At 37.0% G+C, this 16989-nt stretch overlaps 1 protein-coding gene across 3 annotated transcripts in view; it reads right to left on the bottom strand.

The window, feature by feature from the left end:
- METTL8 (methyltransferase 8, tRNA N3-cytidine) overlaps positions 1-16989 on the bottom strand; it is a 43004-nt gene that overhangs the window by 1001 nt on the left and 25014 nt on the right. For 2 of the 3 annotated variants that reach the window (XM_061342592.1, XM_061342599.1), the window contains exon 8: positions 966-1079. In XM_061342592.1, coding sequence (XP_061198576.1) covers positions 966-1079 — 114 coding nt within the window. Of the gene's footprint in view, positions 1-965; positions 1080-14522; positions 14812-16989 lie in introns of those variants that run through there. The other variant, XM_061342607.1, reaches the window with a different exon arrangement.

Below are 16989 nucleotides of genomic sequence, written 5' to 3'. Positions count from 1 at the left end.
CTGTAAGAATAAGGAAATAGAATCTATTACATGCCATATAAAAGGCTAAATACTGGAAATACTCCGCACATAGCCTGAAACACAGTAGCATGAAACGAGGCAATGAAGTGGTCTTACTGTGCCAAGCTGAATATCTCAGGATGGTGACATCTGACACCACAATGCAGAAATTTGCCCAGTCTTAGGTAAAGCTTCCAGAACCTTCAGACTCTAAAAGGACTCTGTCACCTCACACTACTGGTTCACTTCCTTCTGGTTTGGTATACATTTTTTTTTCCACTTCATTTTTGGAAATTATTCAATAAAATCCTTTTCTTCTGAAGTTCTCTCTACCACATGCACAAACTCCTTCAGAGTTTCCCTATTTGCCGTCAAGAAAGTTCAAGTTTCTCAGGGAGGATCATGGCAGAGAAATTCTGGGGACAGTTTTAGTCTTGTTTTACCATTTACAGTAACAAAAGAATTCCTTAACACAGGCAACAGCCACTGCTCAGCATTAAGCTACAAGGCACCACTTGATCTGAGAGTCAGCTGATTTTAAGGGGGCAATCAAATACAGGCAGGGAAAAACTTGACTGATGTGTCAGAGCCTCCTTAATTTGGAATAAGATACTACACAGTGCACATTATGGCTGCTATTGCTGCATATATGTATAAGCTCAGCATAAGATATCTCCACGCCTCTGGCAGGAGGCACCCAGACACTATTCAGAGAAAGAACAAGTGCTTCCATGTCATTAATGGAGCTGAGAGAAGCAATCAGAAGTACAAAGTAGAGATCCAATTTCATAGGGAGAGGCTGAATTAAATTTCAGACTACTCTTAACAGGTATCTGGGGAGCTGCAGGAAACTATTACACAATATAGTTTTATCTACAGGATTCATTCTCATGCAAACACATCAAAGAGTTATTTTCTTAGCCAACATCTAAACAGCCCTATCAAAAAGAGTATGTTAGTCTTACCTGGAAGATATGGAGTCTTCAATCCATGATTTGTAGGCAACATACTGGCCAAAGACCCTGTGTAATGTTGCTGATGTCCACAGGCAAGACCTGAGGAATGAACCTAGTACAGAACTAGACAGAACCAAAGAAAGAGAGCTGAAAAATTAAACAGTGCCTTGAAGGGCTTTAAAAACTTAGTTATAAATGTTGTGCTCTATTAATAAAAAGCAAAGAAGCTTTACCACATCTGACATTCATTGACAAGTTAAAAAAAAAATAAATAAATGCAAACCCCAAAGTCCCACAAGGAATCCCAACTCTTCCTGAGTCTACCTCATTCAGGTATGAAGAAAATAATCTCAACACAAATCCAGAAAGCTGGTGACTAACATTGGTACAGTGCTCAACAGGATACTTGCAGCAGCTATTATTGGCTATGGATGTCATTCAATGTTATCATCTTTCTATGCTATCACATTGATGATGTGCTGGCAGAAGCTATATTTTATACATTAGCTTTCCAAGGAAAGCACAAGTGCACCTTAGGGGTAAAATTGTGATCCTACTGAAGTCAGTAGCAAAGCTCTTATTGTTATAAATAGGGATAGAATTTCACAGTAGGTGTTATTGTATGGAGAGACGTACTAATCCTTTATTCCTCATCTGTCTCTCTAGGGAAAACTTATTCTCACTTTTGCAAAATCTTATATAAGAGTCAATGCCAACATGTAAGAAAAGCTTATCTATCAGACCTGACCACTAAAAGATAATGCATCTCATTTTCTGCCTTCCAAAGATAGAGTCACCATTCACATTCAACTGTCATAGAAACAACAGCAATGCCTGTCTCAGATCATGTGATTCAGTCAAGGTTAAAGGATCCTAGGGAAGCAAAGGGAACATAGTTTGCTTTCAGATTACTCGTTACTAGTGTACTTAATAAAGCTTGCACACCTCAGGAACAGTCAAAATACTTGCTTCATTGCCAACAAAACTTAACCTTAAAGCACTAAAATCAGTCATAAGACTCATACAAGCAATTCTGTATACAAGTTGCATTTTTTCACAGAAAGTCCTACCCGATCTTCCTATCAGACAATTCCACTTTAGGTAGTAAGGGAAGTGCCTAATAACACAGAGGGCTCCTTTAGCTGCTTGCATGCTAACAACTAATATAATTGTGCCTAGCTTTTTATTTTAAATGGAGACTACCTGCTTCCCATAATAATGGTCCTTCATTAGAAGACCTATTCCATCATGATTTGTGTGATACCTACCCAAGTTCCCAATGGGAGTTGTACTTTGGATAATAAATGTGACTTCTTTGTTCCATACAGATTTTGTGCCAGTTCTCTTTTTCACTTAACTCTAGTCATTATTTTGATCTTCTTTTTGATCATAGTACCACATCACACTCAAAATCTTGTATGCCAAATTATTAAAAAGTTAAAAAATATAAAAAATACAAAGAAAGAAAGAAATATCACATAAAACTTGATCCAAATCAAGTTTTTAGATGCTCATGGGCAAAGGATAATCCACAGTCAATTGCACATACTCATCTATTTATAACATTATTTAGAAGCAAACAAACCCAAGACATTTCTGCACATTAGTTTCTATTTTTTCATTCTATTTCTTTATATATTTCTCTATTGTTTCCTGACCACATCTCAGGCATGTGTAAAGCAATACAACTGCTATCTATGCAGTTCTCAGATTTTGTCTGCATGGAGCTGGGAAGTCAGCTTGCTTTGTTTTGGAATTTTTATGTTGTTTTACATACATGTGCACACAAATATGGGTACTTATGTTTGAGCAGGCATTAAAGATGTGTTCCTTTCCTGTAGGTTCTGAGACAAAGCTGAACCATTTCCAAAAGAATTCTGTCCTCACACAGTCAAGCCTTGCCATCGCTGCAGAGAGATCTGTTGTTCCAGATGACCTATGTTTTCTTTCTGAACTTTAGTAGATTCCTTAAAAACTCAAAATCTCATTCTTGGAGTGTCTAGAGAATATAGAGCAGGATATTGATGTTGATTAATTATTCTTTGAACAGGCAGATCAAGGAGCAGAAGACAAATGTGGAGTATCCTCCCTCTCTGAGAATACACAGCATTGTTCTACGTTAGCTGTGAGTCTCAAGTACCAAAGTTACTGCTATCACATCACTCTCCCTCTAACCCAACCATGAGATAACAATGAGTTGATAAATGAGGGAGATTAAATGATATTCATCAGGATGGGACAATTTCTTACACAGCTTCATAGCCAGTTACAGTTAAGCAGTTGTACTGAACTCCAGGATTGCAACCATGCCCTTTTTGCTGATGTGACAGGTATAAAATATCCAGATTGTCTGAGAATCCTTTGTATATATATATGGCTTTAGCAGTCCTTTAAAACGGTGGTTATCTTATCCATGTCTCTTATTATTTGGTCCTGATGCTTGGCCATGGCAAACTGTTTATTGGATAGCTTCCTGGCATGGGATTCAACAATATGAAAGCAAAGACTACATAGGGTTGGGTTTTTCTGGAAAAAAAATAAGTGATTATTTCTCTTTTGTAGAAGCTTTCACTTTTCAGTACTGTGATTTCAAGCTCTAGCCCTTCTAGATAAATGGTAAATGGTAAGAGGAGGTCTTTTGGCAAGGAAAGCTGCAGGGCAGTGGGAGAAAAAAATTCATCTGAGGACCAGGGTGCCAATAACTGAGGGTAGCACACATTCAGAATAACTCAGGAGATCCCAGACTCTGGCTCAAAAGAACAATTGCAATGTTATGGCAAAGCTCCCATTAAGAAAGTGTGAGTGCAGAGTTCACAAAGCCATTAGCGTTTTCCTGCTTTTCAGGACCATGACTAAGCTATCAGCCTGCCTTAATAATAAAATAAAGTAATAAAAAGGAGTTATTGCTATGAATAAACTCAGAAATGCTACTTAGGATCTGATATATGTCTAATGCTGGCTATACTAAGTAGAATATTAAATCCCTAATACGTGTTAGTGATTATGGGTATTTTTCCACAAAGCACTTCACAAATGTAATTCACAAACTATGTTCATACCTGATTTCAATATGATTTTGCTTTAGCATAAAAATCACAAACAAATCACAAACAAATCCCATAAAAATCACAAATCCCAAAACATTGCAGGTCTTGTTAAATACCACCTTATCCACAAAGACTAACCTGATCTACACAAAATGGCGAAACAGAACAGGACTAGAATAGGTGTTTTATACAGAGGTCCCACATACATAGCAAGATTTCTTTTACACTTCTGATACAGTTTTTTGTCTGACCCCCAGGGCAAAACTTCTCATGACCACTATTTGCAGGAAGAATTTATTATCAACTTATACTGTACACAAGATGAAAAAAATGAGCTTAGTCCATATTCATACCAACCCCATAGCTCCTTAAGCCACCCATTTTCAAAATACTATTATTCAGTAAAATGAGCTTTGTTTCAGGTTTCTGTATGGCAGGTCAGTAGTATCCAAGTGAAGGCAGGCTTGCTAAGCATTCAGACCACTTCCCTGATTTTTAATTTCTCCCAGGAATGAAAACTATATTCAGCTTTTACTCCTTTGGCACCACACTCTGCCCTCATAGAAGATTACTGAAACATGAATTTGAGAAGGCTGTTTCAAGCAGACACATATTCCCATGTATAGGAATGATGTTAATTCCTGTCACTGAACATCCAAGTGAGATTGTTGTTAAAGATGCTTCTAAAGGACCGAGGGAATTTGTGCCACGCAGTTCAATGACTTTCATCACCTCTATCAGACTAAACATAAATGTAATATAGCCAAGCCAGATTCCACAGGTTAGTCTTTCATTTAGGCAAAATACTGGAGATGCAAAAGCTGTGCAGCATTTACAGGAATCTAATGCGGATTCAATAAACCGCTTGAACACGAAAGGAACATCCTTTCTAAATGTAAATTATTAAGGTGTGATTTGAGTTCCTTAAAGATTACTCTTCAGTTCCCACTCCCTGTCTAATAAATGAGAACACAGAACAGCTTAGTGTCCTTTTTCAAAATTCTCTGTCATCCTGCTGCTTCTATTACAGGCCTCTTCTATAAGGAGCAGATACAGACTCTGAGTGCTTCTGTCCTGTGACTGCTGAACACCAACATTAATCTCTTACTAAAGCAGTTCTAAGAAGAACTGAAAAACTAATTTAAAAAAGCGAGTTTGACAATGCAGCAATGCACACATACACTCAAGCTGCAGGATTTTCTCTTTCCTTTTCATTTCGCAATATTACATTTTCCTATCTGGAAGAGTTAGATCACAAATACGAAGAAGGTAAAAAGAAAATGTAGGCCAAGAACACTTGATATTAAACTGATCAAAGTGTCAACAGATCTACCTGAACAGGTATGTACAATAGCTAGATCTGACTGAAATTTCTTTATGATGAGACCTTGTCTTGAGTGAAGTCAGTGGCAAAACTTGGCTCCTATCGGTCAGAACAATATTTGGCTCTTAGGAATCATGAGATTCCTATCATGCTTTGTTATGTTATATTGTCATATTAGAGATGCTTTGAGGGACTATATTAGTGCATAAATTAAACACTGCATAATAGTAGCTGCTGACTAGGAAGCTGCTATGGGCCCTTTGTGGTGCTGGCACATTCATCAGAGAAATCTGTTAAGTATAGTTTATACACAAAATTTGCATTTCCTATGGAAATTTAATTTCATCACAACTCATACAGCAGCATCTCAGAATTAACAGGGATGACTGAAACTTTATGGACTTCAGACAAAGAAAAAGAAATGGCATTGAATTCCACAAGAAGAGAAAACCCAAATGGTAGTACTGGGAATTACTGCTACCTAACTGTGTGTATCTCCCCGGTAAAGATACAGGGGAATCACTTCCACTGGAGAAAAGTACTAGCATTTTTGTGAATACAGAAAATATTTTGTACTTTCCATGTTTCTTTTCATACCAGGTTCAAATGAGACATAGTAGCTGGTCACACAATGTTAAGAGTTTAAGCTGGAATTATTGCTATATGTCAGATAATCACCAAGTCAGATTTCCTATCTCTGTCTCATCTCAGGTGCATTCTGTTATTTTTTTTAATTGGACCAGGGCCTCATCCATTATATATTAATGGTAGCACACATGAAATAACTAGTGTTTTGAATGTTGTAGGTATAAAATAGACAAATAACAGTAAGAAGTTCAATTTAAAAGTAAATAAACAACAGAACTGATACATTCTGTTTTTCATCCTGTGCAAAGACAGCACCCAAAATAAAGAGAGTTATAGTAAGGACTAGCAATCAAGCCCTAAATCAAAACCTTCAACATATTGTACATAATTAAAAACAGGGTTCAGCCATCTCCAAAGAAGATGTTATAAAGTCCCAATAAAAAAGGCTGGGTATTTTTTATTTACTAATTCATCCCCTAGTGAAATAAAATGGGACTTTCTTGCTTTTTTTTGTATTTATCACAGGCAACAGACATGCACTTGTAGGTCACATATTAGGTACTGATGTTCTGGAGCCCAGAGATCTTGACTCCATCTACATGATGCTGAGAAGCTCCACAAGTTCAGCAGGTGTTACAGAGCAACAGACAAGAAGCCTATGGCTAGGGGCAGACTAGTAAGTACCTTTTTTGAGAAGTGTCAGTGTAGTCCTCCACCTTAGTTTAATCAGGAGATTCTTTGTAATATTGTCAAGAAATCCCCTTTTGTTCTAAAACCATCTGTCATAGTCTTACACCAGTTGGAAGGAAACTGATGAAGTTGGTTTTGAGCTAGAAGCAAATAAAAACCACTCATTTCAAATTTTAACAGAAGTTGCTAGCCTGTTGTGGTTTTGTAACTCACACATGGCTGACTAGCTTTTAAAACCTCAAACTTTGCATGTTTTAAGTTCTCATAGAAAATGGGGGCAGTTTCATTTTGAAGCTCACATCTTTTAGCAAGGTAATGACTTTTTTTTTTTTAACTAACCAATCAGCTGCACGTGAACTACCACTGTACAAAAGCACTGCATGTTGGTTGCAATGGCTAAGCACTGTTGCTTAACACAGCTACAGGCTTTTTGCACCCTGTTAAGAAGTTCTGTTCCCAGCCATTTCACCTACAAAAAATAGCTCTTGAAACACACTCTGGGTACTCAGGATGAGAGTTTGGTACAAAGTTTACAGAAAAAAAACCTATTTTCCCTCAAAACAGTCTTTCCTTTGTGTATCCACTTGCTAGATATCCTTCCCTTAATTCAAAAATCACCAAGAGTTTTGGCCACCTGGACTGTAATCAATCTGAGTAATGAAGCTTCATTTAAACTAGAACCAGGTACTGGTGCACCCCTGGGCTGTACCTGGGCTGCCAGAACAATACCCATCAAACCTCATCAGTGCATTCAAGGACTTGCTTTCCTACAAGACCTCGGTAGCTGGGTGGGGAGAAGGCCCCTGTCCTGCAAATGCAGATCTATGCAGAGAGAATAAGGAGCAAGTCATGGCACCTCAGTGGCACCCCATGCACTCAGTGGCCAAGGCCTGCCCTCCCAGAGAGGTGCGACGCTGCTGCCTGTAACATACACATTTGGCCAAACTGATGTAATTGTTGACCAGACAGGATTTCTCCTTCCCTGCCCCATATTTTCAGGTGGTGAAGCACTCAGCAAGCATTTCTTCAGCTCAGATCTACACAGACAGCACAGCATGCTCTCAAAATAAAACACTGAATCACCAATGCAAACCCTCGCCTTTTTAAGAAGGACCTCCTACTATATAGTACTGGATTATATAAATTTATCTACAGTGAAAGGGAAAGCACCTTTTTGCAATTCTGATTTTCTGCCATGGCATTTTGAATGTCAAAGGACCTATTTTAGCAAAGGTCCCAAACAATCGAAGTGTGCTGAAGTTCCTCAGAAATTAAAAGAACCCACCAACCCATGTACTGAAAGTGGGTAAAACATACCAATTGCAAAGGTAAAGTTAGTACAAAAGTTCTCTGATAATATTTATTCAGAGAACTGACAATTTCCAGGCATACTCCCAAAATGTCACACTCCTTTACCTCCTGAACACAATAGCTAAAACCCAACTGAAGACTTAAAATTCACCTCTTCTAAGGCTTAACCTAAGCTTCCTTCCTTAAGTTAGGGTACTGTTCTGTTCCCTCCCCCAAGGTCTACTTGTTCCACCTCCTCTGCATAAAGTGAGAGGACATGAGCTATCCTGAGAGAGTTTTGATGCTTAGCAGAGACTGAAACTTGCTACTCCATTTCTTTTAATGATTTTTATTTTTTTATTATTTTTTGTCATAGGAGCTAGTTTGTCAGGACTGTGTGTACAGCTTTGGTTCTGATAAGAGCACTGCAAAGAATTAAATCATTCAGGTCACCACAGCTGCATACGAGTGTCCACTGTTCCCAGATTAGGGCTTTAAATGTTCACCTCTATATTTAGAAACCTAAAACCAAATGGCCAACTTTCCTGATGACTCAGCACCCATACTGACTGCAGAAGAATGTGGATCCCCAGCAGGCCCCTTGTATGAAAGGGCTTAGAAAGTCCAAACTTGAAAGTTACGGCTTATACAGTTTTCCAGACTAAAAACTAAAAGCCCATTGATTACTTTTCTTTTACTTCTCATCCCATACTATCATTGGTTTTAGGAAGAATTTCTAAGCATATAGACTTTCTCTTTTACCTTATATCAAATGCCTCTATAAATAATTTCTTTTTTCTCATGCCTGGACTTTTCTTTAATTGGATGCCAGCCAATTTCCTCTACCTCCCAGCCTGCTGATGTTCTCGATGCTCTCCGTTTCATACACACACATGCACATATATGTATGCATATATGTATATAATCTAAGTCCTTCAGGCTTCTCTTTGGCAATAACTGTTTTGTTGTGTTTAGAACAAAACCAAACCAAAACACAAACAAAAATCAGGAAGCACTGAAGTACTTGGCAGCACTCTTAGAGAAATAAAAAAGGTCTCTCTAGGTTCCTGTGGGGAAAGTTTGCACATTCCTTGCTGATCTCGCCCTAGTAAGCTGGGGATGAAAACAAAGAGGCCTGAAGCTGTCACTGTGCATGTAGTTACACGTGGAGATTTATGTTAAACTTTATATTTATTCACTTTATGAATACAAAAAGTAATACTTAGATTATGTAAGTAATATGTAAGTAATACTTACATTCCACCTGGGAATATCCAAAAGCTTTATTAATGTAAATCAGAAGGTAGAGTAACTGGAAACAAAACACGTGAAAATTATATGAAGTATCACAAACATACACATAAAATGCTGGTAGCATAGCAGATAAAACTGTCCTATTTTTGAGCTCATAGGCAGCAGGAAAATCCACTTGAAACAACACTCAATTACTGTTTGTCTGCATTATCATCAACAATTTCTGGCTTTCAAAGAGTGCTATTATGTTTGTTTTCTTTTTTAATCCAATGGACTGATTTAGGAAAAGGAAAATAAACAATTGTGAAAAAGACAGGAAACCCAAAGCATAATGTAAGTTTAAATTACAGTGCTTTACTGGTATTTCCTTAGAAACACATACCAATATGCAAAGTCTTTTGGTAATGGAATAACACAATTTCTATGATATCTAAAAAGGCAGGGAAACATAAATATGAATTTTCACTTCCTGACAATGTGTTAAAAAAGCCATTTTTTGCCTTCCTGTTATTTTCAAAGTCCTAATTTTGTTATTTTGGACTTCAAAGGACTGTTAAGTTTAGAATAGGCATACTTTCTCACAGGTACTTTCACAAAAGAAGAAGAAGGAAACATAGGAAAAATTAATGGGTATTAAGCATATTATTGTAAATCACTTATCTTAATTCCTAATACTACCTATTAGGAAATGTCGTAGGATAAAAAATGCAGAATATCTTACACTAAAATACAAACACAGATAAGTGAGCATCTTAAACCCAAACAATGTTTCAGCCCTTAAAGAAAGTAAAGAGCATTGGACAGAGCTATTGTCTCTGTGCAACTGATTTTGACTTCAGTATTCAAATGGTTAACATAGATGTTCTTACTGACAGAATATTTCCGTACTTCTAGGCTTGCATTTTTACTTGGATAAGGAATATTAGGGACCAGTTAATCTGGATTCTGATTGAAAGCAATTAGGTATCTTGAAGCAACCCCATGTCTTCTGGACTTATACTGACATAAATGACATTGAGAATCTGAGACAAAGACTCAATTTTTTTTTCTTTCAGATTTAACCCTGAGGCCTTTTATCAGCATTAATTGTTTAAAAGTAAAATAAACATTTACTGTTTCTATTACTCTGCCTCAAGTCAATTGATGCAAGAAGAAAACAGTGTGGTTTAGTAGTTTGTTAACTATTTTAATACTTACATGCTTTGCAGATTGTGCCACGCAGTTTCCTTTTTCATCTGCTTTCATTTGTTATTAAAATAAGTACATGCAAAATATGAAGAAACTAAAATCAAGGTTGTTGATGACATTGATTCCTTGTAAACTTCAGTAAAAAGAAACATAGACTTCTTGCCCCTATGATTTTGTTGTCTGTATAAGATAGATCAGGCTGTTTCCAATTCTAAAAACAGACTTGATTTCAGAGTTTGGTAACTATCACTGCGTATTTATTCAACTCACTAATATTCACACCTGAATAACAAGATGAAATATTTATCTAAAATAAGATTATGAGTGCTTGCTGCAATTTTTATCTCAAAGCAAGTCATGCTCAGTGACAATCACAGCTTTGTCACGCCATCTTTTATTAACAAAAACATCTTTGGTTGTTAGATCACAAAAATCTGAAAAGGATTAAATAATTGATTTTGATCAGCACTGTGTATCATTGTTGGGTTTAGCTCAGCCCCTGTGTAAACAGACAGTGTGGTCATTGAGAATTACACCCATTTTTGCCATGGATTAACATGCCAGGGTCTCTCTCTGTGGAATCACAGCTCCATTCTAAAGATGCAGCTTCTTGCTACTGTTTTCTCTTTGTTTTAAGTAAAAGCACATTTGACTACAGGCTGCACTTGCAGGAATGGAGATTAAACCTGAGTATAGAAGATTCAACTCTGCTCCACTTCAGAGTAAAAACTGTTTCTCAGAGGGATTGTCACCCACATGTAAGTGATGGAATGCAAACCTCCTCCTTGAAATGCCTCACACTGCCTTTTCACTTCTCCACCCACCACTCTTTCTCATCCTCTCACTGTTGAGTGTAATCAATGTCATTGGAAACTAAGCTGCCCGATTCCTCAGAATGACATCTGACTACTGTGCTCTTAATAGGGTATGTAGCAAACAGAAGCCTTAAAATGGCAAAGCTTTTCCTAGTGTAGAATAAAAGACTAGTGGTAGGTTCAGATTCTCTAAGCCCATCTACTAAATCCTACGCTGCACAACAACCCTTTTATTCAGGTTCAAAGATGCAGCTCCTCCATTTAAAGAGCACTTGTTATTTGGGAGGAAATGGAAGTTAGAGTGTGCCTAACACTAAATAAAGAAAAAAGTCATGTTGGCTCTGCAATCAGACCCTCTGATACAGCCAGTCTGAACCAAGCATAATCAATCAATTGTATGCTCTTTTAGCAAACCAATTCTTTTTATTCTTTGGGGTTTGGCTCGTACACATGCCAGTTTACAGTGATATTGTTGCAAGTGACAGGAAAGTGTGGCAAGACTGATGTCTCCCTCTCAGGCACTGTACTGAATTTGTCATTCTATATAAAATACTAACTGCTGTATGATTGCTACAGGACTATATGTTGTCATGCCAATTAGTATGTTATCTTTTTTTCTACTTCACCACCACTCCCCTCTTTTCTTAATTCAGTAAACTGTGCCTACTAGACCATGTTCAGGTTTCTTCTCCAGCTCTACTGCTGTACAATGTTAGGTAATGAGAAAGGTTGGAAGATTGTTGGGGTCTGGGGTTAGTTTTACTGGAGGCGTTTTAACATTGTAAACAGTAAATATGCAGATTTTCCCTTTCACATATATAAAATAAAAATGGAAAAATACAACCCAAATTTTGGTAACTCACCAACCTTTTAGCCTTATGAACAATGTGATTCCTTGTGTTTTTATAGGCACACTGCATCAGTGTAGGTTTGCTGCTTGCCAACGTGACTAGTTTACCTTTTTGTGTTGTGTAAACGGATAAATTAGACCTAAATAGTATAACATAGGGTTATATGCCATCCTCACATTGTCTAGTATCCATTTCCCTAACCTGCCTTCATATAAAGTTTTTTCATGTCTCCAGGAATTTTCATCACCTATTTGTACTGCATCTTTTTCTAGCTGAACAGGACACGCTACAGAGAAGACTACATGCTGGATTTATGCAGTAGCTATAGAGAATTCTATTTTAAAATCACATTTATAGCTATATAGCATTCCATTTTTACATCATATTTATAAATTTTAACATTTTGGTTGTTGTTATAACTAGCAGCATACATCAAGTCTATGTTTTTTATGAACTTATAAGCTCATTTAGTATCAATACACATGAACGTGCAGATTATTCTTTGAACATTTATTAAATTGTATATATCACTAGTGCGTTTTAGCCATCATTAAGCTAAGTCAATTGCTTTCCTAATCTTTCATGTTCCCTTCAACATTGTAGTAACCTGGTCAATAAAATATCCTCTGAAAATGAGACTATCTTGTTGCCAACTAGTTTTTCATGATAACAGTTGACAAGATATCTTTGGGCAGGTTAAATAAACAGAGCTTCATAACACAGATATTAGGTTTCATATTCTTGATGATGTACACTATACCTCAAATAACCTAAATTTTCAGCCTCTTGGATGAGTGTTCCTCTGCAGCTGTGAGTGGGTTTTAAAATAATAAACATATTCCTTCTCTAAACTGTTATAATCCCAGAAAGCCTTCAGATTATTCTCCTATTTTCCTTTTAAGTTGTATTTCCAGTTCATATAAATTCACTTAAGCTCTATGGAACAGATACAAGTATAACAGAGACTGAGACTGGGAGGCACTTCAAGGTGATAATCTGCAGATTTGGTCTTGATTGAAAGGGGACAACATCAGAATATATGGAGTAAATTTAATTGTTCTACCTTGACTGAATACAATCAGGATGCAGACACTTCTGTTATTCTTTTGTATTTGCTTCCCAGGAGGTTAGGATTGTAGCTTCTGTCACTATAGAAAAAAGGTAAAAAGATTGTTCTCTAAGGAAAAAAGCAAAAGCAGGGGTATCATAAACCTGCCTCACTGTTGCAAACATGTACATAGCCCATACAAACTACAACAAATGAAACATCCCATCTTTGTAATAAATTGGAATACACTGTGCACATATGGACAAAAGACAAAACCTATAATCCACCAATATGTGAAAATACAGTACCACTTGGAAGAAAAAGACTTTGAAGATAGGTCTTTCCACCTTCAATTCTTACCCCAAGTCCTTTGTTTACCCAGGTTACACCCTATTTCCTATCTTTTTCTTCTTGGCTCCTCAGTTTTATTTCACTAATTTTTCTTGGCCAGTATCCTTACCCTGCCACATTTGTCTCCTGATATATCTTCGCCCTATATGGTGCCCATGGTGTTCTGTTCCTCAGTTCCCTGTTCAGTTCTTAAACTCATTTCATCTTCATGTCCAAGCTTCCTTCTTACCCCTGTTCCCAGAAGAAACACTCAATCCTCTTGTCTGCTTTTGTGCTGCATCGTCATCTTTCTCCCCTTCTGCCCATACGGCTCTTGCTTTCCAATTAGGCAAGTTATTCTTCTAGTTGCTTAGTGCTAGCAAAGGGTAAAGGACAGTTGCTGGACAGAGAAGTTCCCTTCTCAGCTCAAAGGCCAGTCTAGGCATGACCTATATGCCTGGACCACCAGGTACAACAAAGAATCTGCCAAGATGCCCACGGCAACCCATGTTGTTCTTACTGACTATACACTTACTGTAACTGCATTTAGCAGATTTAGATTTATCCAGTTTCTGGCCAATTCTCGAAAGGAGAGCAACTGGCATATAACTGGTGTAGAAAACCCCTCCAGTATCCAATCTTTGTTCCCAACATGGAAAGAAGTCTACAGATACTGAAACGCAAAGTGATCTGTATTGTGAGCAATAGTGGTGATTAATATTTTAATTATATATACGATTTTTTCCCAAGGCTGTTCAATTACCCATTACGAAGACACTCTATGAAGAAAGACAGTATGAGCTGTCTACTGTTATCACTGCCATTACTAACAGCATACCCTAAGTTATATTTAGCTTAAAAGAATTAAAAAATACAGGAAATACTGCTATATTAATTTATCATCTATACAATTCATTGCATTCACACAAAAATAAAAAGCAATCTGGCCAGTACAGAAGGAAACAAAACTCTTTTTCTTTAATCCTAGAAACAGCCCAGACAGCAAACTTTACTGCAAATGTTTGTGTATATAGCTCCTGTGGAAACTGCTTGTCTACTATGAACAGGAATAAAAGGAAACAAGGCATATATCAAAGATGAAGGAACACTGCAGAACAGTGAATAAAGATGACACCACAAATCAAAATGAAGTAGCAAACTTTATGTGATTTCCACTGGTGTTTAATACAAATTCCAGGATGGTTTGTTACAATTTTTTAGTCATTATTAAACAGCAGAACCTGCAGATTTCCTTGTCTTTCACTTCCAACTCAGCTAAAGACAGAACAGAAATAGTAGTCTCCAATACAAGAAACTTTTCCCTACTGTCACTAGAATTCCTGCTGTCTCCCAGTTTGCCCTGCATTTTGGTTGTCCTCTTCAGGTTCAGTGGATCTGTAGACAAGGCACAAGCACCTGTCTTGGTTTTGCTGTAAAAAAAGCAAAACAAAAAACCTGAATAAACATTTTTATATGATTTGTTATTGACTAGATACTTCAGAATTAGCATAGGAAAAAAGGTTCATTGCTTTCTTTACAGCTCTCTTGTAGTTGCTTAAAATTACAAGTTCTAAACCAGTAAGTACCATTCTCATGTACCCCTGTATGTAAATATACTGCAGTACCAATGGAGATGGGCAAAAATTACATGCTATTGATAAAGCAAGCCAAAGCCAATGGGGCCAAAACTCAATTCTAACAAGATTATCTTGCTCTAACTGCCATTTACATTCACAAGTCTGTATTACCAGCACAGGGAGTCATGCTGAACCAAAACCAGAGCAATTAACATTAAAATGTTTGGTATTTATTTAGAGATTTCAGGTATATATCTGACAAGAGAAATAACTTCAGATTTCAAAAAGTGAGACTTACAGCCTTCTTCTATACTGGTATTGCAAATGCTACACTACTGCACACTTTGTTTACAATGCCTTAATTTTCTACCCCCCCAAAATTAATTAACAATAAGTTATTTTAAACTGCATTTCCTATATAGTTGTCTGCATCGCCCTTCTTTACTTCAGTAGTTCTACTCGCCTTTCTTTTGGCAGTATTGTAATACTAGTTTAAACAAATAATATGGATAATTTGAAGTACTTTAAAAAAACATGTCTTTGCTTAAGCTTTTTGAAAACTGCAGTGTCACAAAGCCAAAACACGGAAAGTTCTACTCAGATTCAAAAGTTTTTATTGGGAATGATGGCTCTGTACATTTCCTCTTCTGTCAGTCTTAAAACTGTTCAGAGTAGTTACAGTTCACTTTAGAGTGGATATTCTCCACTAACAAATAGTAGCTGATCTTATTACTTACTTCTAAACCAGGCACCACTATTCTAAAAAAGGCAGCCAATACTTGCACTTCAAGGTGTGGAAGAGAAGCAGCCAATTTTGCTCAAGGCCAAAAGAGATTTCAGGGTTTGGTTTCTTCTGATGTCACATTTTTGTTAAGCTAACAACACAGCATATTAAAATCTTGCCAGAATCAACATAGCAGTGCGAGAGCCAAAGCAAATGTTTCATTAGCTTCTACACATGGAAAATCTACATCACACACATGAATAAGATTGTGTGATGCTCAAGAACTTATCATCACCATCACCACCCTGGAAAATTCTACAACTGAATATGCTTTGCACTAGACTAAGAGCTATGCATGCTCAGAAGTCACAGTTAATAGCACATGGTAGCAACCTAATTAAAACAGATACTTATTTATATTTCCCACAGAGATGCTACGGTCTCTTAGGGCTTGAAGAAACCCAGCCACATTTTAACTTCTGATTTATATCAGAAGAGTTTCATTGCAGGCTACAATAATGCCATTGCTAACCAAACTTCCTAAGCCACTTAACTCATAAAACAGTATCTTACTCTAATGGGAGTGTAGAAACACCAGAAATGCAGTATCAAATTCTACCTTCAAAGACTCCTTATTACACCTCATTCTGGGAACAGATCTGGGTTTACAAAATGAAGCAGGTCCCTCATCTTGTCAGAGGGAATGAAGATACTGAGCATCTAAATTTAGATCATTAATTTTTTTTCTAGAAGACAGTCGGTTCTACTTAGCTTAGCAGATAACTATTTGCACAAAAATGGGTTGCCAGCTGTGACATGCTTACCCTTCAGACTGAAACAAAAGCAAGAAAAGAGACTTCGAGAGTGTTACTATATTAATGGCACTCAAAGCTGCACGCATGTTATAGATCACATGCATTCTATATCCTTGTTGAAGCAAGAGATTTATTTTATTCATTCACCTGGTTCTTGTCCTCTCCTCTTTGTGGCTGAGTGATTGTAAATTTACATGGAAATAGCAGAAATGGCATCTTTAAATGCCAGCTCAACAGCCTCAGCATCATGGTCTGCATCTGAAAACAGTGTGTGAATTTTGTTTTTTTTAATAGCACTTGACATACTAGTGTAGTCCTGTCCTCCTACGGTCAATGCAAAAGCATTTGTCTTTTTTCTAAGACTCAAGCCCTAAGAAAGCAACCTCTCTCTATAAACAACAAAAATATCTCAGCTGCCATGTACATCGCCATTTTAGTGTGATTACATTCTGCATAACAGTATTAACAAAATGTACTCTGGAGTACTCTTGC

Source organism: Neopsephotus bourkii, unplaced genomic scaffold (genome assembly GCF_033783945.1).
Source record: "Neopsephotus bourkii isolate Nb327-2 ecotype Australia unplaced genomic scaffold, CSIRO-AGI_Nbou_v1 NB_196, whole genome shotgun sequence".
Lineage (NCBI taxonomy): Eukaryota > Metazoa > Chordata > Aves > Psittaciformes > Psittacidae > Neopsephotus > Neopsephotus bourkii.
Note: the sequence above shows the minus strand (reverse complement) of the source record. Positions and strands in the feature narration are given on the sequence as shown.